At 39.8% G+C, this 24,086-nt stretch overlaps 1 protein-coding gene across 1 annotated transcript; it reads left to right on the top strand.

Moving 5' to 3' along the window:
- Positions 1-246: 246 nt before the first annotated feature.
- On the top strand, positions 247-23,215 carry LOC104396729 (vitellogenin-2-like). Its single transcript, XM_010006603.1, has 35 exons — positions 247-277; positions 381-410; positions 513-664; positions 1,903-2,154; positions 2,710-2,871; positions 2,959-3,107; positions 3,695-3,845; positions 3,969-4,126; positions 4,211-4,376; positions 5,621-5,746; positions 6,076-6,294; positions 7,204-7,421; positions 7,580-7,677; positions 7,967-8,091; positions 8,202-8,303; positions 8,864-8,983; positions 9,070-9,259; positions 10,625-10,718; positions 10,822-11,007; positions 11,537-11,681; positions 11,803-12,025; positions 12,116-12,291; positions 12,683-13,381; positions 13,868-13,918; positions 14,838-14,927; positions 15,237-15,449; positions 15,544-15,686; positions 16,082-16,220; positions 16,743-16,878; positions 17,740-17,926; positions 18,241-18,332; positions 19,556-19,653; positions 20,409-20,568; positions 21,955-22,116; positions 23,097-23,215. Exons 1-35 carry the CDS (start codon positions 247-249, stop codon positions 23,213-23,215), a joined length of 5,562 nt encoding a protein of 1,853 aa, XP_010004905.1.
- Positions 23,216-24,086: the final 871 nt, after the last annotated feature.

Genomic DNA, 24,086 nt, shown 5'->3' with positions numbered 1-24,086 from the left:
TTTTAGGGGGGTAAGCAGACACTTTTAAACAATCCAGCAAAATGCTTACATGAGAAAATCGGTGGGATGCCAAAGTATGACTTGATTTCCTTTGTTCCACCTGAAGAGAAAGTAGGATTGCAAAAAGGGAAGTGTTTACATAAACTGATAAAAAACTTGAGAATTCAGCAGAACACAGCCACGTGTTCATGCGCTTTCTTCCATAAAAGTCTCACCATGTCCAGCAGAGCCCCATTCACCTTCACTATGAGGGGAATCATACTTGCACTAGTGCTAAGCCACATAGCCTGTAAGCCTCCATATCCCTCTCCCAAAATTTCCTTGGGTTCAGTGGAAACAAATGGGTCTAGACTGAATGTTACTCATCTGGTTTTCTATCTCTTTTGCAGGTAGCCAGAAGTTTGATATTGGTAAGTAAATTTCCTTCTATGACCTTATTTTGATGACTGCTGTGATGCCTATTTATAAGAACGTGTTTATGGGATCATGAAAATGGTTGTTCTTGCCCACAGACCCTGGATTCAGTAGCAGAAAGAGCTACTTGTATAGCTATGAAGGCTGGGTGTTGAATGGACTTCAAGAAAGGAGTTTAGCCAAAGTTGGCGTGCGCTTGAGCTGCAAAGTAGAGATCAGTTGGCTGTCGGAGAACTCCTACCTCCTCAAGGTACCATGCCTGCTTCCAAAAGTACAGTACTGCAGTGAGCTGTACATCACAGTCAAGCAATTGCATCTGGCTAGTCTGAGGCTTAGGAAGGCTGTAGGAAACAAAACTGGACGCTCAGCCCGTAGGTGTCAGAATGATCTGCAAGCTGAAATTTCAGAAGTGATGAGTGATTTGGCATCCAGCCATTCAGAGGTGTTTGTTGTGGAAATTGTTCATAGCAGGTGTTCCTCAAGAATTTGTACCAGAAATAGAGGTGTGAAAATAAAGATTTCTGTTAGAAAGTGTTTATTTCTAACTCAAAGCACTGAACTCTGCTCTGATTTTAAGATGTGATTCTATTTTCAACACTCATTGCCAGCTTGTGTGGGAAGCCAGGACTTGGGTATGTAAAATCATTGTCATGCAGGCAATTAATTGATGTGTATTTTTAAAAAGTGCTGAGAGCTAAATATAATAAGAGGTAAGGTATTGAAGGTAAGAGGAAACAGTAAAAAACTGAAAGGCATTAAAAAGGAGCATCTAATAACATTTAATGTTTGGATAATGCAGTAAAAGATCTGTACGTATGAAATCATGTCTCTGCTGACATCAGTAGAGATGGGAACTGATCCATCTGAATTAAACACATTTCAGAAAATTCTTCTGATTTACATTGTGTCTTGGTAAGGGAGGGTGAAATAGTTTAAAAATCTAATGTTCATTATTAAAAAAAAAAAAAAAGGTTTATTTAAGCAATTCACAAATATGGATAAAATATAGCAACTAGTTTAGTTAAAAAAATGGAATAGGATGAGTTAAAATGAAACACTCTAAAAGTGTAATCTTTGACATACAGAATTCTATTCACTTTTAAAACACTGAATTTCACTTGAAGTGAATATTTTAAGGCTGAAAAAACAAGGATAATTTTATTTGAAAATTTTAATCACTTTTTAAATTAGCCTTTTTCCTTATAGATTAATGCAAATAAAATGTTGAAAATGTCCCTGGGCGATACTAGTGATATGTTAATTGCTCTGTAAGATCAAATAGCACTGCGGAGCTCACAGGGGTTGTACTGATGTTACAGTAGTGTAAGCAAGAGACAAAAGAATAAACTGCTGAGTGAATTTCTAAGCCAACATTTGGAAAGAAAGCATACCAAGCTAGTGATTATGTTGATTTCTCCATATCTGTTTGCATGTTTAGTACCAAAGTAATTTTGTTCACGTCAGTATCTTCTGTGAATTTTCCCCCAGATCCGCTCTCCACAATTTGAGGAATTCAATGGCATCTGGCCCAGGGACTCATTCACTCGGTCTTCCAAAATCACCCAGGTGGTTTCTTCATGTCTCACCCGGCCCTTCAAGTTTGAATACAGTAGTGGACGGGTTGGAAGCATTTATGGCCCAGAAGACTGCCCTGATACGTGTATTAACATAGTGAGAGGAATACTAAACATGATACAGATAACCATTAAGAAGTCGCAGAATGTGTATGAATTGCAAGAGGTTTGTTTTTTTCAATTTTAAAACTCTTTTTCTGAAAGGATGTGTCCTCTTTAGGTGGTCTTCCTATAAGTCTCTTTATTTGCATCTAGTTTCAAATATTTATCATCACAAAAAGTCAGTTGTCATTTATATAGAAGAAAGCATGTGAGTATGTGTTGAACAAACTATCTGTGCAGGATTTTTTAAAGATAACTGTGTTTAAGATTTAAACTGCAATCCTTTAAAGAAAAATCTATATTAGCTATGAATGTATTTGTTCTATGGCTTCCCTAGCACAGCTATTTGATCCATTCTATTTGTTCATTGTTGATATTATTTGATTACCTTTAAATTTTAGAGTACAGCCCCTGACTGAGTATTGTTTACACATCTGTGTTTTTTAGTTCACTAGGGTTAATCGTGTGTAATGGTAACAAGATCTGAAACATAATTAGGACACTTCTGTAGGTCCTTACCCTCCTACTGCTCCTTCAGAATCTTTGTTCAGTAAAATTCCTTCTCACAGTGAAATCGTGATATAACTGGGAAGTGTCATTATCTCTCTTGATCTGCCAGGCTGGAATTGGAGGTGTTTGCCATACAAGATATGTCATCCAGGAAGACAGGAAGAATAGCCGAGCCTCTGTCACCAAAACCATAGACCAAACCAACTGCCAGGAGAAGGTGACAAAGAGTGTTGGAATGGCTTACATCTATCCCTGTCCTGTTGACATGATGGTACGTGAGATGTGGAAAGATCTTCCTAATTAGAAGCATGCCCATTCTCTTCCAAATCACTCCTTGGGTCTCTCTGGCCTCTTCCAGAAAGCACGGCTCGTGAAAGGGACGGCAGCGTTCTCCTACAAACTGAAGCAGTCAGACAGTGGCACCCTGATCACAGAAGTGGTATCACAGCAAGTCTACCAGATCTCACCATTCAGTGAACCTACTGGTGTTGCTGTCATGGAAGCAAGGTACATGGGAAGCAAGGGGTGCATGGAATTGCTTTACAGAGTGAAAATATTTGTAGATTCTGGCAGTCCTTTTCAGCCCCAGTGGAAGAGAAATAACAATTGAGCTCCACAGCAGTTGGGTAAAGCTGTGAGTACCCATACTTGGGGTTTCTATAATCCTGAAAATTCAGTGAACTGTTCTTTATTTGTACCCTGGTGAACTTGGTACTACAATTACATGGAAGAAAAGCTCTTTTGCTCACTCACACTATAAGAATTCAACTTTACTACTCTGTCCTAATTTTTAGTGTCAGGAGGAAGATGGTGCACATAGAAATAAGATCATTGATTACACTGAGCCACTGGCTCTCATTCAGAAGACAGCAGCTTAACTCCTCCTCAGAAATAATTTCATTTTAGATAAATAATTTTATTTTGTTCCAATTAGAGGGTTTATCCATTAGTGAGCTGTAAGATTTTACTGTAATAAGAAAAATGTTTAAAGAGCAGAACTGATACCATCACAATATTGCTGAGCCAACAAACAGCCAAGACATATGGAGGAAGGCAGCTGATTCATTCCTCCTGTGGCACTTGTCTCTTGACAGACAACAACTCATCTTGCTTGAAGTGAGGAGTGAGAGGGCAAGTGCCCTGGACATTTCCCTGCAGAGCTACGGGAGCCTTCGTTACCGCTTCCCATCATCACTGCCACAGATGCCACTGCAGCTCATCAGGACAAAAAACCCTGAGCAACGGGTATAGTATTTTTAGGTCTTCAAATTGCTTTCCTAATTAAAAAAATTGATAAAAGAGTAATGACCATGAATTCCAAAGGATTTAATTATGTATGCCCTGTGTCTCTCTCGTGTTTTGTAACAGATAGTAGAAACCCTGCAGCACATAGTCGTGAATAACCAACAGGATTTCCACGACGATGTTCCATACAGATTCTTGGAGCTCGTTCAGCTCTGCCGGGCAGCGAGCGCTGATGCTCTGGAGTCCATCTGGAGACAGTTTTCAGATAAACCCCGCTACAGGTATTTAATCCTATCAATTTATGACTTCTCCATTTTTGGAGAAGTGAAAGGTAAAGTTAAGGATTTTTTTCAACCTGCTTGCAGGCGATGGCTGCTGAGCGCAGTTCCTGCGACAGGCACCACAGAAGCACTCAAATTCATTAAGACCAGAATTCGCAATGATGACCTGAGCTACCTTCAGACTCTTCTCAGTGTTTCTTTTGCTCTCCATTTAACGAAAGCTGATGAAGACAGTGTTCCTATAGCAGCAGTGAGTAAACCCATGTGAATCTTCCTTATCTGATAACAAAAGGAATGATGATCGAGGACAACCTTGGATTATAAAGTAGATTAGGGACTGGACTCTCCTCTCCTGAATGCATTTTGCACAAATATTGAACCATGAATTTCTTTTGGCACTACATACATGAGAAGCGGCACACTCCTTGTCTTTATTTGCTACATAAATACAAAAGCTTCTGAGAATGATTCCCATTTATTTTACTGGGATCATGTCATGCTTTCTACAGGCAAAACTTTGTCCACTTCAGTCTCTTACTTCTGAAACAAATGGTGATTTGTGTGTTGTGTTACTTGAATATCTCTTTTAATTGCAAACTATTCCTATGAACTGGAAAGTTCTGCAAGAGAAAGTATTTGTGCAAACATAAATTATTTTGACAAAATAATGAATCAATTTATAATGAAGAAATTAGCAATATTCTGATTTTTTTTTGCCATTTCTAGTCTATATTCTTCTTAAATAGGAATAAAGGATATTATGTCAGAATGCATCATTAATATAATTGAGTTGCACTTAGTTCTAAGAATATTCCATTTATAGATTGATGTTTACCTATTATCTTTGTATTTTCAATGTTATGCTCAGCTGAGGGAAATCAAAAGGGTACTATGTAAACTTATATATATTGAAACTAGTGGGAAATTAGGTTACTAAGTGAAGCTTGCAAATAGAATATTTACAAGATGGTTTAATTTGTTTGGATGCTCCCTTCAGACAAGCTCTGATGATTTTCCTGCTCTGAAAGCTGTGCAAAGCAGTTTTTTAATACCTTTTTTTTTTTACCTTTTTTTTTTTACCTTTTTTTTTTTACCTTTTTTTTTTTACCTTTTTTTTTTTACCTTTTTTTTTTTACCTTTTTTTTTTTACCTTTTTTTTTTTACCTTTTTTTTTTTACCTTTTTTTTTTTACCTTTTTTTTTTTACCTTTTTTTTTTTACCTTTTTTTTTTTACCTTTTTTTTTTTACCTTTTTTTTTTTACCTTTTTTTTTTTACCTTTTTTTTTTTACCTTTTTTTTTTTACCTTTTTTTTTTTACCTTTTTTTTTTTACCTTTTTTTTTTTACCTTTTTTTTTTTACCTTTTTTTTTTTACCTTTTTTTTTTTACCTTTTTTTTTTTACCTTTTTTTTTTTACCTTTTTTTTTTTACCTTTTTTTTTTTACCTTTTTTTTTTTACCTTTTTTTTTTTACCTTTTTTTTTTATCCCATATAGGATTTAATGACCAGTTCTCGAATTCAGAAAAGTCCCATGCTTCAGCAAGTTGCCTGCTTGGGATACAGCTCTGTGGTCAATAGATACTGTTCTCAGACCTCAGTTTGTCCTAAAGAAGCTCTTCAGGTAGGTGGCTTTTTTGTTAGGTTGCTCATAATAGCTTCGTAATGGTCCTTACATTAGCTTAATTATTTTAAGATACATTACAAAAATGTCAGTTGGACTTCCATATGCATATTTCTTAGGTCTTCTTCAGAACAAAAGCATTTTAGATACGTGGATATTTGTTTCTATGGCAAAGCACCATTTTCACATTGTAGGGTAAAACCCTCAGAGAAGTCATTACCAAGTTATTTTATTAAACCCACCTGGTTTATTGCAATAGGCTTTGCAGGGGGTGAGGGGAACACTGTGGACAATGAGGAAGAAAAGACTGAACTGTGTTTTGCCTATAGCCCATCCATGACCTGGCAGATGAAGCAATCAGCAGGGGCCGTGAAGAGAAAATGAAATTAGCTCTGAAGTGCATTGGCAACATGGGAGAACCAGCCAGCATCAAGCGCGTCCTGAAGTTCCTTCCCATATCTTCATCCAGTGCTTCTGATATCCCCATCCACATTCAGATTGATGCCATAATGGCCTTAAGAAAAATAGCTTGGAAGGACTCCAAAACAGTAAGTAGCATCTGTCAGGGATTTCGTAAAGAATTAAAGAATATATACTGGAAGGGTAATGAATTTAATGGTATCATGTGTATGGAATCGACATGTTTGCAGAAAATAAGATTATTTTTAAGAACATCACAATAAAGTTTTGTATTTCAGATGATGTTTTCTGCTAAGCTGTATCAATTTTTAGTCAGTAGGAAGCTTCCAGAATATCACTAGTGTTTCTTTAGTCATCTGTCATAGCCAAGTAAATTCTGTGCTACCTATATATGGTAGAAATGTAGCCACCTAAAAGTCAGACATATAATTTAAACTGCCTCAGTAGTCAGGAGGAGAGAAAGACACTTTCTATTGACCTCCTAGGCAAAATGTTGACATGGTTCTGCCTCTGTTAGACCCTTCCCGTAAGTCTGGGTGAGTCACCACTGACCTCTAGCTGGGATAAAACTCCTGTCTTTCAGAGGGTTTAGATACAGGACTTACATGAGAGAGCATCTGTTTTTGGTGAGGTGCTGAAGTGGTCTAAAATAGTGAAGCATGCTCACAAAGTCAGCGGCCTCACCCCGAAAAATGAATCTGTCTTATTAGCTACAGTAGTTTCTTCCAAAGTTGTTCACCACCTTTTGAATGTCAGTAATGTAAAAAGTTGTGCTGATGACTTTTTGACTGTGATGGGTTGACCCTGTCACAGGCTGGATGGAGAATGAATTGAGAACAGCCATGAGGACTTGGGGGTGGGGTGTTTGTTGATGAGAAGGTCCACAGGAGCTGGCAATGTGTGCTTGTAGCCCAGAAAGCCAACCATATCCTGGGCTGCGTCAAAAAAAATGTGGCCATCAGGTCAAGGGAGGCAGGTCCAGTCTGCAAAAGAAGACTCAATTATTGGTAATTCCAGACACTGTTTTCTCTCTGCAGGTGCAGGGATATCTTATCCAGATCCTTGCAGACCAGTCGCTTCCCCCCGAAGTGCGAATGATGGCTTGTGCTGTTATCTTTGAGACAAGGCCTGCCCTTGCTTTGATAACAACGATAGCTAATGTGGCAATGAAGGAGAGCAATTTGCAAGTGGCCAGTTTTGTGTATTCCCACATGAAAGCTTTGTCAAGGAGCAGATTGCCATACATGTACAACATGTAAGTAGACAGAACGAAGTGAGCAATTTTCTGCAAGTAGTAAGTTCTGCTACATTCTTGTTAGTGAGCATTGCATCTGCTGACCAGCTGAATTCAGTTTATATTCTAATGGGGAGCAGCTTACTCCTGGATATTATTACCTTTCTCATTTTGTTTAGATCTTCAGCTTGCAATATTGCCCTCAAGCTGCTGGCCTCCAAACTGGACAGGCTGAGCTATCGGTACAGCAAGGTCATGCATATGGGTGCTTACTTTGGTGAGTGAAAAGGTTTCAGTGACCAGGAAACTTTCCCTTCAGAAATCCACTCTCAGGAGAAGCCAAACCTTTTGGACAAATTCTGTGTTTCAATAAGAAATGTAATTAATTGTGACAGTCGTGTATTTAAAAGTGCATGAGTGGCCATTTCTTAATTTGGGCCTGAACAGTTAAAATGTAAGTAATGATCTATCTTAGAGCTGGCAATGAAAAAGGCTGCAGAAATACGATCTGGAATGATAATCAGAGTGGTTAGAAAAAACATGTCTTTTGTTTATTTCTACCATAGATAACTACAAAGTTGGTGCTGCTGGAGATATCTTTATTATGAACAGCCCAGGAACCATGTTCCCATCAGCAGTAATTTCCAAGCTGATGACATATTCTGCAGGGTCAGTGGCTGATTTGGTGGAGGTAAATATTGACCTAAATCAATAATAAAGCAAATTAAAATTAAAATTGACCACAAAGTTTTTTCTCAGGAAGTATGTTTCAGAGTGCTCCTTTTCATGCTGTTTTGGTAGGCTGGTGTCCGTGTGGAAGGCCTCACTGATGTCATCATGAAACAAAAGATCCCGTTTGCTGAATATCCCACATACAAAAAGATAAAGGAGATTGGAAAAGCTGTGGGTATTTTCAGTAATGCAATGGTGGGTTATATGAGGGAGTATTTAGTGAGAATTCTTGTACTAGTCAAGCTCTGTCTCAGAAGGCAAGCTGCCCATCTAGCAGTCAGCTCAAATATTGCTGTGGAGAGCTCTGTGGTAGAGCTGCAGGGGACATCACCCCTGCAATAGGTGGGCATTGCAGCGCTGTCTGGGTCTCGTGCCTGGCAAGCTTCCTCCTCCCTTCCTTCATCTGCCTCAGTTTACAAGAGAATATACCTTTGCCTTCAAGAGAAAAGGTGATTTGTTGCTGTGCTTTCAAACTGGGTTTAGTGGTACTAATAGCCCAGACCCTCTGTATGAATGTTGTTACACAGGGACACAAACCACTGGCTGGGAGGCTTTTCCTGGGCATGGAATGACAGGGAGCAAGTCTGAGCTAGTGACTCTGTACTCTTTACAAAGCAGCAAAGAAATGCAAACAGAAATGGAAAGCTGCAGCTTGGTCAGTGATCGGTTTCATGCCTTGTTGAATTACCATTTGCAAGTCAATGCATTAAGGAACTTTATCTGTTCCCCAGCTGTTGGGATGGAAGGAGCTGCCAACAGAAACCCCCTTGGTATCAGCCTACTTGAAAATACTTGGCCAAGAGATGGGCTACATCAGCATCAATAAGGAAGTCCTGCATCAGGCTATGAAGGTACCAGGGACCCTCAGTTTTCTTTGCAAGATTTGACACCCCTGCACTTTTATATCCTAACCTCTTGGATCTGTGTTGTCCTGCAGTCCGTGCTAGAGCCTGCTGACAGGAACACAGTGGTGAAGAGAATTGCCAGCCAGATCCGCAACGGCATCGCAGGACAGTGGACACAGCCGGTGTGGCTGGGAGAGCTGCGACACATCGTTCCCACCTGCACGGGTCTGCCCCTGGAGTATGGGTCATACACCACTGCTCTGGCCCGGGCAGCACTCCAGGGTGAGTGGGGAAGCCTGAGATCAGCTGTGCCAGCTCTGAGCAGGGGATGAGAGGGACAGAAAAAGAGGGGCTGGAGAAAGTGCTGGAAGAACAGAAAGTTAGAAAAATAATTAGGTTTTGTTGTGGAGGGGAGGTGGTGAAGATGTTTGAAGAGCTGGGCACAGCTGTTTTCTGCCCCATCTTTGAATGGATTGAAGGCAGAGGAGGTGAGGGGAGAATCTGGGAAACCAGCAAGAGAAAGGTATTCTGGTGTTCAAGGAGAGAAGACAAAAAGAGCTGCATGGGGAGCTGACTGCAGACATGGGCAGAAAGGGGTGGTTCCTCAAGATGCTCACACAAGTTAAGCAGGATTCAGTGGTAATTTAAACAAAGAATGTAGAAGGCAATCAAAAGAGAACTACTAACATTAGAGAAGGCAGGAAAATAAGAAGGCTTGTGAAAAGAGTCAAAGTTCTGGTTTAACAGAATAAATACTCAAGTATGAATACTCATCAGGAAGTTATATCAGTGAACATACAGCTTGTTGTGCAGCAGACTTTCTATTTAGCCACATTGTCTGACCCTTCCTTTTGCTGACATTACATAAGGAATAAAGTGTGAAGTACATGTACTTTTGTTCTTTTTACAAGTCTCATATGTGCTCACGCTTGGCTGCTCTTGTAGTTTGTTTTAGTAGCATCTTTGAACACCCACATGTCCTTCACCTGGGATGGAGTAACCCATGCCAGTGGATGGGCTGAGCAGCACTCACACAGAAAGCAGCTTTGCAGAGGTCAGTGAGGCCTGGAGGACAAGCTGGTACAGTGAATCAGCAGTGTTCTCTTGTGGTGGTGGAGGCCAACTGCATCAGTGCCTGCAAGAGCAGAGCTAACATAGAAATGTTAGCTCTCTTCCCCCTCTATTTAGCACATCTGAGTCTGCACCTGGAGTACAATGTCTGATTTGGGGTCTGTAGTACAAGAAAGATGTTCACACTTGATATGAGGATAGATGGAAAGGCAGGGTTTGCTTAGCTTGAATGCCCATCATTCATTCTGTCTTCTGGATCCATTTGTTTCTAAAATTTTAATGTTAATACTACTTAAAAACTTTCATTTTTTGTCAGCTTTCTGTTTTCTTACTATGTTTTACTTCCTTTTGCAATGTTGCATCATAACATTTGCCTACAGAACAAACTAAACTTTCTGTGATTTTAACTATTTTCCAGACTAATAAAGGACCTCATATACCTGAAAGTCTGTCTTGTTTTCCAGCCGTATTTGTTGCGTTAACAAAAGTATTACCTCTTCCTGGAAACTGTCTTGCTCAAATTCAGATAGTTTATTTCACTTTTACCATTTTTAAATGTCATTCTGCCATTTGCAGTTGATGGAAAGGTGACTCCCCCTTTAACTGGAGATTTTAGACCTTCCCAGTTGCTTGAATCCACCATTCAGATTCGGTCTGACATAAACCCAAGGTATGACAGGTTTCTAACATATGATGGACATTTTTAAATGAAAAGGCAGATCCATGTGTTAAAAAACATCTCTTTTGCATCTGACCACTTCACTCTGTTTCAGCTTATACATACATACAGTTGCAAGCATGGGGGTCAACACAGAATACTTCCAACATGCTATTGAAATTCAAGGCAAGGTCCTGGCAAGAGTGCCAATGAAGTTTGATGCCAAGATAGATATGAAACAGAAAAATATTAAGATTGAAGCAAATCCATGCCGTGAGGAGACGGAGATAGTGGTTGGCAGGTACAGTAGCATTACTTCTGAATAGTTCTGGTTGCTGAAACTTTACAGAAGTTCATTGTTCACTGGCTTCTTACAGAAGTCTTTAGACAGGCAGAGTCGCTTTGCAGTGGGTAGTAGAATCTCTAAGGTAAAGAGCAAGGAAAAGAAAAAGGGGAATTAAAAGTCAAAGATACCTTAATGACTTAGGTGTTTAGATTTTATTTTACTTTATTATTTTGTGGGTTTGATTTTTGTTTATTATTTTACTGTCTTTCATGGGGTTTAATTCTTATTTTCAAATGAATGCCTTTCATGTTTTGTAAATTTGTTTAAGTTTTTCCAGATTTTTAAAGATTCCTGTTGTATAAAAGCTGATGTTTGTCATGAACTCTTGTCCTTAATAATATTCATACTGATAGTTGCATATACAACACCTATGTTCAAACAACACATCTCTGTGCTGTCACATGATACTGACAGGGATATATTTCAGTTAATCCAAAGACAAGGCCTTGGAATAATTCACCATTTTTTATGCATATCTTAACAGACACGAGGCTTTTGCTGTCTCAAGAAATATAGGAGAGCTAGGTGTTGAAAAGAGGACTTCCATTCTCCCAGGAGATGCTTCATCAGATATTGTGGAAGAACCTTTCAAGCCATCAGAGAGAGTTTCCAGTGAGAGTTTCACAAGGGTAACCTTTTCCTTTTTGCTTATACAGTACTATTTGCCCTCTCTTTGCTGCACGTGTCTGCAGTTTTACTCTTGCCTGTGATGTGCTCCCAGTGGTATTCACTTCCCCCTTTCCAATGCAGACAGGAGCTGACAGCACGCCAAGGAAACACGCCGATATCTCCCAGGAGGCTCTTCCCCATGACAAAGGAAGAAAAACTCATAAACAAGACATTTGCACCAAACTGCCCCACCTTGGTTGCCAGCTCTGCTTTTCCGGAAAGTCCCGAGATGCCAGTTCCCTAAAAAATACGTATTTGCACAGATTAATTGGAGAACATGAAGCTAAAATAGTCTTGAAGCCAGGTACAATTCTGAGCACAAGCCTTGTCAAATTAGGTTTGCTGGTGCTATTTGTAGTGATATAACCTTCTAATGTGTGTGATTGGTGTGTAGTTCAAACAGATGCTGATATTGACAAAATACAGCTGGAGATTCAGGTGGGATCCAAAGCAGCCTCCAAAATAATAGATGTGGTAAACTCGGAGTCTGAGGAAGACAAGGAGTCATCTCCATATGAGGATATGAAAGCTAAACTGAAGAAGATTCTAGGCATTGAAAATGTGTTCAAGGTAAGAGACTTTGAGCATGGAAGGGGAAATGTTTTCCCATAAACGAACCCAAGGATTTGAAGTTCAATGTGGAAAATGGCATGGGAAAGCAAGGATGGCACTAGTTTGAAAGATGACAGTGCCAGGCCTGCCAGCCAGTGGCACATCTGGATGGACTGATCCAACAGGGTGCATTCAGCTGGGGCTGGTCATCCATGCTGGGCTGGTTTTCACCTAGGCAGAGTGGATTTAAGGGCATTATGCAGCTTCTGCAGTGAGTGAAGCAGGGAAGTTGTTGTTCTTTGAAAGGCTGATGTGAGAAGCTTGTCTGACACCCAGGGCAGTTTTACTTTGTAAATACAGGAGCAGATGTATTCACTCTCTTGCATTTCTCTTTAATCTGTTTTTGCAGGTTGAAAATAAAACACCACACCGGAAGAAGCAACCTCCTAAGAAAGCAAACAGTGTCCTAACAGAGCTTGAGACAGACCCTGATGCAAAAAAACCTTCCATCTCATCTTCTGCCTCCTCAACTGTCTCATCTGATTCCTCATCATCTGCTGCTTCTTCTGATCGTAAAAAGGCTGTGGATGGAGATGAGAATGATCAAACAAAGCAAGTAAGAAACAAAGATGCAAGCAGCAAGAGCAGCAGCAGCAAGAGCAGCAGCAGCAGCAGTAGTAAAGATAGCAGCAGAAGTAGTAAGAGCAGCAGTAGCAACAGCAAGAGTAGCAGTAGCAGTAGTAGTAAAGATAGCAGTAGTAGTAGTAGGAGCAGCAGTAGCAGTAGTAGTAGTAGGAGCAGCAGTAGTAGGAGGAGGAGCAGTAGTAGCAGCAGTAGTAGTAGTAAAGATAGCAGCAGTAGTAGCAGCAGCAGTAGCAACAGCAAGAGTAGTAGCAGCAGCAGCAGTAAAGATAGCAGTAGTAGTAGTAGTAGTAGCAGCAGCAGCAGCAGGAAGTCATCAAGTCACCATAGCCATGGGCATCACTTAAGCCATGTGAATGGCAGCAGTAGCAGCAGCAGCAGCAGCAGCAAGTCATCGAGCCACCATAGCCATCGGCATCATTCAGGACATCTGGAAGACGGCAGCAGCAGATATTCCAAAATATGGGTAAATTTATCAGTAACTTGACTGATGTTGCTAATGTTAGTGAATCAGTTTCCTGATGGCAGCTGGCTTTGCATCATATTTCAGGAAAATATGACTTGACACAGTAAATTTTACCAAGATAAAATGGCAACATTTTTTCTGCAAATACACCTGCAATCATTGGCTCAGATGTCTGCTTGAAGGCATCTCAAAAGTTTCCTCAATTTTGTTGAAACTTTTGTTATAGAGAGGGAACAATTTTTGCCAGTTTGCTACTTTCTGTCAACACACATTGCATGCTTCTGTCTTCATTGTGCTGTGGGAACATTAATGCTTTATATAAATTACTTCAAGTCTTGCATTATGTGCTTGTGACTAAGCATAAAGAACTATATATGAATGATAATTAGTAAAATCCCTAATTCGCATTGGTCAGATTCCAATGTAATTGCAGTTTTTTTTTTTCTTTTGAGACTTTTAATCTTCTTATTTTTCTCATTTTCAAAGGAAGATCAAGAGATTTATCAGTTTCACTTTAAATCAGCGCACAGACAAGAGGTGAGTTTTTTCTTTCCTCTGTATATTAAGTATGGAATCTGTCATGAGGCAAATGGAATTCTTAAAGGCAACTTGTCTTTGTTGAGGAAAATTACAGTACTGAAAACATTTAGAACATCCAATCAACCATGATGGTTCTTCTGAAATGCATAAAGACAGAGACATATGTTGTCTTTTTTGTTGTGCACATGATGCTATTTGTGTCTCTGCAAAGTAGACACAAAGTTATACCAAAGCAGTACAAAGGACTGGAGATGCACACTTTGAAGGAAAAAAAAAATCCTACCATCAAAAGACTGGGTGGTTTGACTGGCTTTGATCACTTGGTTTCTTGGTTTGGAATCACTGTTGATACACACAAGGATAGGGATGTTGACAAATGTGGGAGGATACCTCATTTTATGGTACTTCAGCAGAATATTCTTACTTGAGCCATGAGGCAGTCAGGAGCAGTGTACTTGACGTTAGAGTTCCTCAAAAAGTAAGAAGTTCAGCTGTGTGTGTCCATTCAGTTGATTGTTTGCATTCAGCTGGTCCATTCAGTGTGACCTCCAGTTGATCAGACTCTCCTAGAAGTAAAATGAGTAAGTTCTGATCTTTCATATTGTATTGAAAAGCTGGTTTAATTTGACTTGCTCTGGTCCATTGTTGTTTCCCACAGAATTCTCATCTAGACATCTTCCTTTTTTGTTTCTTCTGAAGGATCGAATATATCAGGGGAAACAAGATTTTTCAGGGCTAAATCACATGTACTAAGCGGACAAGGCATATGGCAAATCGCTGAGCTGCTCAGGGTTGGAACACGTTTACCAATACCAAGTGCCAAGACAGAAAGTATTCTGCAGCACTGCCTGGTGCAATTTCTTCAAGCATGATTTTAAACTACCTTCTTGAGCATGATGTTGTTTTCTTCTTGCAGTTCCCAAAAAGGATACACCCAGCTGACATACTTAGCAGTGCCTCCTCCTCTACCAGATCCAGTCATGCCTCATCTCGAGCTGATTCCCAGGTTAGTTCCATCATTTTTAGTGGGTTTTAACAGCTTGGAAGAATGGCAGAGTGACCATGCACTTGCAGTAATTGTACGGTTAGGGTACTGGGAAGAGAGAAGCACCAACCACTCAAGTTTCAGATGTCGTACAATAAAGACATGCATGGGAGTTTATAGGTGTCTATATATGTGTGGTACATATGTTGGTGTATATTTGCAGTTCAATTGCTTATTTTCATATATCCATCTAGATCTTGCATCTAAAATGTTCCATGGTTACTATTTTATAATTACATTCTTTGCATACTCTCTCCCCCTTCTTCTTAGCCCAAGTTTTTGGGAGATGTTAAACCACCAGTGTTAGCTGTTTTTCTTCATGGCATTCGTAACGATAAGAAGACAGGAGGCCTCCAGGTCGTGGTATATGCTGATACTGACTCCCTCAGGCCACGCGTGCAGGTATTTGTATCAAACCTCACAGACTCAAGCAAGTGGAAGCTCTGTGCTGATGCTTCAGTCCTCAATGCTCACAAGGCATCGGTAAGGGTCAAAAACAGTTGCATACAGCTGTCTGCATCCCAGGAAAACCACGTTCCATGCATTTAAACATGGGCTATTTCTGTCTCCATCGTAGGCCTACCTGAAATGGGGCCGGAATTGCCAGGATTACAAGATTGCAACTGAGCTGGTAACAGGGCGATTTGCTGCCCATCCTGCTGTACAAGTGAAACTGGAGTGGCCTAAAGTTCCTTCAAGTGTCAAATCTATAGCAGAATGGTGAGATTTTAGTCTTTAGTGACTCTCATTTGTTACTGGTCAACTGTGGAAAATCAGCATCCACCCATGAGGTTGTAGCAGTTAAAGTACTGGCTATTATTTTGTTCTCTCATCTGTCTGAGTTCTGCCTTTGGATATAAAAGCTGAGTGGGAGATCATAGCCCTCTTATTGTAATGCAAAGTAATTCTGTATCATGGATATAATAACTGAAAACTGAGGAACAGATCCTTCCTTGCACTGAACACTAGCTCAGTAAAGCAGACTGGTCACAGGGACCTAGCCAGTGATCCTGAAGACTATATATGTGACTTGCAGATCTGAGACAGCTTGGCTGGGATGTTGTTGCTTTTTGCATCTCTATTTCACCAGATCTTTCTGATTTGAATTTCTGAAGGTTTTACAAGTTTGTCCCTGGAGCTGCGTTTATGCTGGGGTTTTCTGAAAAAGTGGACAAGAATCCTTCTCGACAAGCCAGAGTGATTGTGGCTTTAACTTCTCCGAGGACATGTGATGTTGTTATCAAGCTTCCTGATGTAATTATGAGATATTATTACTGCTGTCCTCTTTTTTCCAAGTAGAAAGTTGAGACTTGCATTTTAATTAGTGTATCAATTCTGAGAAAGAAAAAATAAGTGAGCATCATTTAGGGTGCAAATTATTAAAATAATTTTATTTCAGCCTTTTTATATTACATCCAAGAATACTGATAGAGTTATTTTGTTCATGGAAAAAGAGAATGCAATGGGTACTCAGAAAGACATGCAATTCCATCTCTAGTATCACCCTGTGTTCACCTCATCACCTTTGAAGGCAAGGAATTAATCCCCTCCCAAATAATTACTGAATGATGACCCACACCATGACAGAAAACCATAAGCAGAAGCAAAAACCTCCTGGAGAGTGAGTCAGATGAGTTGTCTCTGCCAAGTTGTTGTCAAACCAAAGTAGAAGAAATAGAAATCAAATTTGAAAAAGGAGAAAAAGCTGATCTCTGCTGTTTGCTGCGAATGACTGGCACAAGTGTATTTTGAATGTGCTTTTGAATTCCTTTTCAGATTATCCTCTACGAAAAAGCCATGAGACTTCCCCTGTCACTCCCAGTAGGTCCAAGGATACCAGCATCAGAGCTGCAGCCTCCCATCTGGAATATCTTTGCTGAAGCCCCCTCTGCAGTGCTCGAAAATTTGAAAGGTCAGGGTCTGATCGTGTTCAGATCTGTGACATGCTCTGTCTCTGAAATTACTTGAGCACCTTCTGAATTTTTCTGGGATTATTGGTCTCCAGTTAAATAGGAAATGGGCTGTAATAAGAGGGCTGGAGCACCTCTTTTATGAAGATCGGCTGAGGGAGTTGGGGTTGCTCAGCCTGAAGAAGAGACTCTGGGGTGACCTTAAAGTGACCTTCCCATACCTAAAAGGGGCCTACAAGAAGGCTGAGGAAGACCTGTTCACTTGAGCATGTAATGATAGGACAAGAGATAATGGTTTTAAGCTAGAGAAGGGTAGATTTAGGTTGGAAACTAGGAAAAAGTTCTTTAATATGAGGGTGGTGGATCATTGGAATGGGTTGCTAGAGAGGTGGTGGGTGCCCCATCCCTGGAGACATTCAAGGTCAGGCTTGATGGGGCTCTGAGCAATCTGGTCTAGTTTGAGATGTCCCTGGTTATTGTAGGGGGGTTGGACTAGATGACTTTTAGAGGTCAGTTCCAACCCAAGACTTTCTATGATTCTAACATGGTTCAACTGGGAGAGAATATTGTGCATGTAGTACAGAAAGCATCAACATTTCAGGGACCAAGATACCAATTACCTGAATTGACAACACTTAAACTTTCTGGCAATTATTTTTTTGTTAGATAAGGGAGCATATTTTAACACTTTTTATAGAATTTACGAGTACTTAGTAGCTAAAAGCCCCCGTAATGCATGCAAAAATATCATGCAGTGGAAAAAAAAAAAAAGCTAAAATAATATAGCACTAAAAATAAAATCTGCTATTTAATTACTTTATTTTATAGAAAAGCAAATACTGACTGGCATTTCCTTTCCCCAGCGAGCTGCTCAGTTTCCCGCAGCAAGATCACAACCTTTAATGAAGTTCGGTTTAATTACACGATACCAGCAAACTGCTACCAGATCTTGGCTCAGGATTGCAGCCCAGACCTCAAGTTCCTGGTGATGATGAGGAATGCTGATGAAGCTATGAACCTCAAAACAATCAACATCAAGTTGGGCAGTCAGTAAGTAACTCCTGCCAGATGCTGGGAATGTGAGGGAATAACACTGAACGTGAGAGGAGCTTAGATCTGAGCTTTATTGCAATGGGCATCCCATGGATTTCAGCATTTCCCTTCTTTACTTCCCATGTGTATTGAATGTGATGCTGATGATCTTATCCTGCATCTTAGGTGACAAGACACTCCTGATGCAATTTAAGTAGTTGAAACAAGCTTATGCTGTGACCAGGGATATTTAGGGAGCTGGAAAATACTTTTGCCCCTGCATGTGCATGAATGTGACACAAACAGGGCATCAATACTTCTCTCCCTCACAGTGAAATCGATATGCGTCCTGTGAGCGGACAGCTGAAACTGCTGGTGGATGGGGTTGAAAGCACCAGAGAAAATGCTTCATATGTATCTGATGGTAAGTGATGCAGCATCTGCTTTGCTTCATTTTCAGGTATGTGTTAGGAAAAAGATTCTTTTAAAATTTTTTGGTCTTTTTAATGACATCAAAAGCATTCCACTGGCTTGTGTTCAGTAAGTATTTCTTCCTTTGGTTGTAAGGATAATATTTCTTAGTTTGGATGTTAGGAAAAAGTTCTTTCCTGTGAGGGTGGTGAGATGCTGGAACAAGTTGCCCAGGGAGGTTGTGGATGCCCCCTCCCTGGAGGTCTTGAGCAACCTGATCTAGCAGGAGGTGTTGGAACTAGATGATCTTTAAAGTCCCTTTCAAGCCAAACCATTCTCTGATTCTATTTAAGAACATGTATTTTATTCACGTGCATAGGAATATTTAGAAATACTGATTAGAGTGTAAAACTCTTGAAGTGGTGAAACAAACTCTGGCTGGAGTTCCAAAGTTGAGAAGTGTTTTTGGTTATACTAGAAAATCTTACTTGAGTAAAGCTTTTTGAAGTAGAGCTTTTCTAAGATTCACCACACTTGTAAATCACTTGTATATTTGATTTGTAGGCATAAATTTGGATAGAATTCTGAAATATGATAGGAATAAATATTGAGAACTGGTAAAAGAGCCTGCTTGCTTCTTTCAAATCATGAACAGTTTTTATCTGTGAAAGGACACAATAAGACCTTGCTTCATTCTGTGCTAAGCAGGTAATATGCAAAACAAATGTTCCCTGACTGTAGAGCTGGAGTATATGAATCAGGCTAAGTCTTGGATTAGATGCTGCCAGTGCTTAGCTCTGTCCTATTTGTTACCTACCTGAAAAGTGATAATTGAGCCAGAAAGGGCTCCAGTGACAGTCACAGTGTTCTTTTGCATTTCCTTACTCCATTATAGTGTACTCAGGACCTTGTACTTCTGTACAACTACACAGACACTATGGACAGCTCTATAGGCATTTCTAAAAATGAGTATGTTAATAACCCAAAGACAGATTAATAAATTTGTGATAATTAAAATTGTTTTCCAACTTTTCACAAACACCTGTTTTCTATATATACATGTCTACATTATTTTGCTATATGTTTTGTTTCTGTAATATAACAACTGAGGAATTTCAAGGAAAAAACCCAACATTTTAGAAACACAACAGTTGCTTTTTTCATTCTTAAAGAAGCTAGGTTGGGTCTGTTTTGATTTTACTTTTTTTTTATTTTGTTTGTTTTGTTTACTTCTAGGTGCTTCCCTGTGGATCTACAATGAAAAGCAAGGGCTTGTACTCATTGCTCCAACCTATGGCATTGACAAATTGTACTTTGATGGATACACATTCAGGGTATAGTTCTTCCTCTTCATAAGCTTGGGTGTTGAGAAATTTCTGCATGATTCCCTTAAGTCTGTATATATGAGTGCAAAATATACAGTGGCATAACCAAATCTGTGGAAGGCCCCAAAACCCAAAAGGAAAGATGACACTACAGGGTTGCACAGTCCTGCTCTTTCTTTCTGAGCAGAAGTGAGAATCTTTCACTGCCAAAAATACCTTATTCTTGCAGTACAAGTGTGTGTTGGGAGATGGGGCTGTGAGTGTACAGACTGAGCCAGCAGTGCATTTGCAGGAAAAATGAGGTTTAATCTCCTGTCTGCTGCTCTTGTGGCTGTATAATTCTTCAAATTGGCAAAAATTAAGCCATTATTTTAAGATGAACAAATGTTTTAAAGGCTGCACTAAAAGCAGTGTGAAATGAGACTGTAAGAAATTGGTAAATCATACCCTATCTATCACCTGGACTACAAAAATTACCCATCAGGCAAAAGCTTCAACATGTTAATAAGTTTAGACTAGGAGTAATTAACGTACTAGACTGGCACGTTAGGTTTTAAAAGCTGTAACAGAGTTAAAGATGCTGCAGCACCATGGGAGTTTGGCATCTGACTGTCAGACCCTTTTGAATTCTTAGCAAATAGATTTTAAGTATTTGTGCATTAACTTATACTGGAAGGGACCTACATAACAAAAATCTGCTCTGTAGGTTTGTGGGTTTTTTTAACTTGCAATGGTTTTGTGTTTTTGTTTTGTTTTCCTCAAAGATCCAAGTTGCTTTATGGATGGCAGGGAAAATGTGTGGACTGTGTGGAAGATATGATGCAGAATGTGAACAGGAATATCGGATGCCCAACGGATATCTAGCTAAAGATGCAGTGAGCTTTGGACATTCTTGGATTTTGGAAGAAAAGCTTTGCAGAGGAGGTATGCAAGCTCTAATAATTTTAATATAATGTTACTGCTGTTGTATAGATAATGTAGAATTAATTTACAAAATTTAAAGTCTGTAAACATTTTGAAATAAGCATTTTAAAAGGGTTCATTATTAAATTTTAAGAAGTATAAAAAGTATTTGTCAGTTTAGAAAGGAATAAGAAATTACAAGTTATACAAATGAGCAAAAAACCACAAGTCAGTTGAAATTAACAGATCAAGCTGAAACAAAATCTTTGTTTCAGTTTTGAAGTGTTTTAGAAGATAAGAAAAAAAGTATAAGAGGATAAATTCTCAGAGAATGCTTTGATTTAAGCACAACAGCATTTTGATCCATCAAAAAATCAGATGGGGATTAATACTTATTTTACCTTGACTGACCACCTGATTTTTGAACCAGCGCAACTCGTCAAGCAAAGTGTTCCAGCACATGAGCAGTTCCAGGGACTTAATCACATGGTTGAAAAAAAAAAACCAAACACCTGTACTTTAAGTGTTTTAGTAGATTAGGATCTTATGGCATACTCGGTGTCTCAGCTGAGGTTATGATGCAACAGAAGACCACAGTGTTGTGAGGAGAACAGGCATGTTGCCATTGTAAAGTCTACTTGTCCTGGTGGGAAGGGCTTCCTCAGTCCCTGGAGATGGGTTCTACATGTTTAGCTGTACATCAACTGTTATTCTTCTCTGCCTTTTAAAATAATACTGGGAATCAAGCCTGCTTTAGACAGATATAGAGTCCACATCTGTGTACACGCTAATATTCCCATGGTTGACAGTGACCACATGTTGTGTTTCCATTTCAATTAAGGTGGAAATGGCTGGAATTTCAGAGAATGAAGCTTATAGTCAGGAATAAACCATCCATTTAGCTTCTCACACACCTTTCGGTGCTTGTACTGGGAATCCAAAGCAAGACTAATGCTGGCAGCAATGACTTCTGTTCTCTCCAGCAATTTTGAGTCTGAATGACAGTGGTAATAGTGTCATTCTTTAGTGATTATTTATATTTGTTCACAAATCCCCCCTTTCTTTCCACTGCTGAGTATTCAAAGCTTCTGAATGTGGTTTTTCAACTATTCTGTAAGCCAGTTCACTTTGCAAAATGTCTATTAGAAAGTACATCAGACTATGTTTCTACATACTAATCTAGAAGTAAACCAGTTGCATGTGAAATTAAATTGCCTTAGCTGCATATCTAATCAGTTGATTTGAAAAGCTTATCAGTCAGGGATGCTGCTTTACTTATGATCAAAATACAGTTTTCACAGAGGAAATTTGTTTGCAAATTGGCAACATTGGCAGATGGGTGAGCCTGGGGAGATCTGAAGATTTTGTACACAAGCACATAAACTATCCCTGATGATTGTGTTACAGCCTGCAAGCTGCACCGCTCAGTTGTGAAGCTGGAGAAGACAGTTCAGCTTGCAGGTGTGGAGTCCAAGTGCTATTCTACAGAACCTGTCCTGCGCTGTAAGAAAGGATGTTCTGCCACCAAGACTGTTCCAGTCACTGTTGGTTTCCACTGCCTCCCAGCTGGTAAGTCAACAGAAATCCTACTGAATAGGAGCTGCACAGAAGTCTGAATAGATTGTGCCTTGACTCAGTTATTCCACTTGAAATGTGGAGGGAAGTGGTTGAATCACCATCCCTGGAGGTGTTGAAAGGACATGTAGATGTGGTGCTTGGGGACATGGTTTAGCACTGGATTCAGTAGAGTTAGATTAATGGTTGGACTTGATGATCTCAAAGGTCTTTGCCAACCAGAATGATTCTGTGAGTCTGTGTGAAAAATCTAATATATCCACAGGTAGGGATGGACTTACTGCAGTATTGACTAAAGACTTTCTCTGATTTCATTAATAAGTAAAACTTCCTTTAGCAAGAGAAATGTTTTTCTGCTGTAACTTTATCAGGTTTTTATTATACTGGAATTTAAAATCTAAACTGAACTCCCCTTCATGTTGCTAACAAGGTGAGGGCAGGTTAGCAGCAGAAACTGTGTAGTGCAGCCACATCTGACCCATGTGCTGCACCCTCAAAAGGGGATCCTCACCTTGTATATTTTTATATACCACTGCCTTTGGGTATGACCATATTTCACTGAGCTGATTTAGGCAATAGAAAGGCAGGGGTGGATGGGATCCTGCATGCAGCTGCAGTGATATAGGAGGAGATTTGGTTTTTATAGGGATATTGTAGATTAGAAGATATTAGATAAGGTAGACATAGATTATATAAATGATAGGTTCATATCTGTTTTCCAGGTTTGTTTTTCCTTTAGAACCACAACATTCTTTCCTAAATGTACTATTAATAGAATCTACGTGGAAATATCAGTTGTCAAGATAGAACTGGCTTATTAATTGAGTTTCCCAGAACATCTCTGCTTGATTTAGAAACATATGAATATGTAAGCCAATGAGAAGCTAAGCCTGCTGTAATTAATGACTAGTGCATGGTAAATGCTGTACCTTGCAAAAGCACTTCTTTACTTTTCATGTCTTGTTCCTCCTCAGATTCAGTGACCAGCCTGATGGACAAACAGACAAAGTTTGACCAGAAGTCAGAGGATATTCAGGACACTGTTGATGCACACACAGCATGCTCTTGTGAGAGCGAAGACTGCAGTGCTTGAAGCTGTACATTGCAGCACAGGATAAAAGAGAAACACTTTAATATTTTTATTGTGTGGTGTAAGAAAACTCATTTTAAGGAATAATAGAGCTCCTAAATTAAGTCTTTAAGGGTATATGGAATCTTCTAAAGTAATTTAAAGTATTAAACTTTATTATTGCAGAAACTGTTATGATTACCCATAAATACCTGCTTTCGTAATAAATCCATGCATGGAAAAAAATAATGAAGGCTTCCTTATTTCACTAGTTATGGAAAGAGGAGATCTGTGGTGCTTCTTCTCACCCCCCATTTCATAGACTTCTTGAGTCTGAGACTTTCTTCTGTGTACTAGGCACATGTTAGGGTCAGGCCCCACTTGGATTATGGGTTTGGTAGCTGTGGTACCGGGCTCCTGCTTGTTTCCCCTGGTGCTGAGACCCTGTGCACCTGGGCAAGGAAATGATCACCTCCGTGTGAGGTAGCATCCTCTGCAGCAGCCACACAGCCATGGTGCTCTGCAGTCATGGTGTGCCAGTGCTGCTGGAGGGAACACCTAGATCAGGGAATAAGCCTGAACCTTGTGCTACTGAACAAGGCTGCTCTGAGGGGGTCAAGAACATGTTCTGTTCCTGTGGCACCACGTGGAGAAGCTAATGTGAATCAGGCGGTTTTGGGGAGGGCACCGTGAAGTTACCCAAATGCACCCCCTGCCATAGGGTCCAAAGCAGAGCCAGACCTTTGCACTTTGGGTGAGATGCCTCACCCTCTGTGCCCATCATGAGCCTCTCTGCCTCCTGCCCACCAGCTGCAGGTCTGTGTGGGCACAGCAAGGACCACAAATGCTGGAGCCCAAAGGATTCCAGTAGACCTGGGAGATGTTTTCCACTTGC

The sequence above is a fragment of the Chaetura pelagica genome, unplaced genomic scaffold, assembly GCF_000747805.2.
Source record: "Chaetura pelagica isolate M959 unplaced genomic scaffold, ChaPel_1.0 scaffold69, whole genome shotgun sequence".
In the NCBI taxonomy this organism is placed as follows: domain Eukaryota; kingdom Metazoa; phylum Chordata; class Aves; order Apodiformes; family Apodidae; genus Chaetura; species Chaetura pelagica.
Note: the sequence above shows the minus strand (reverse complement) of the source record. Positions and strands in the feature narration are given on the sequence as shown.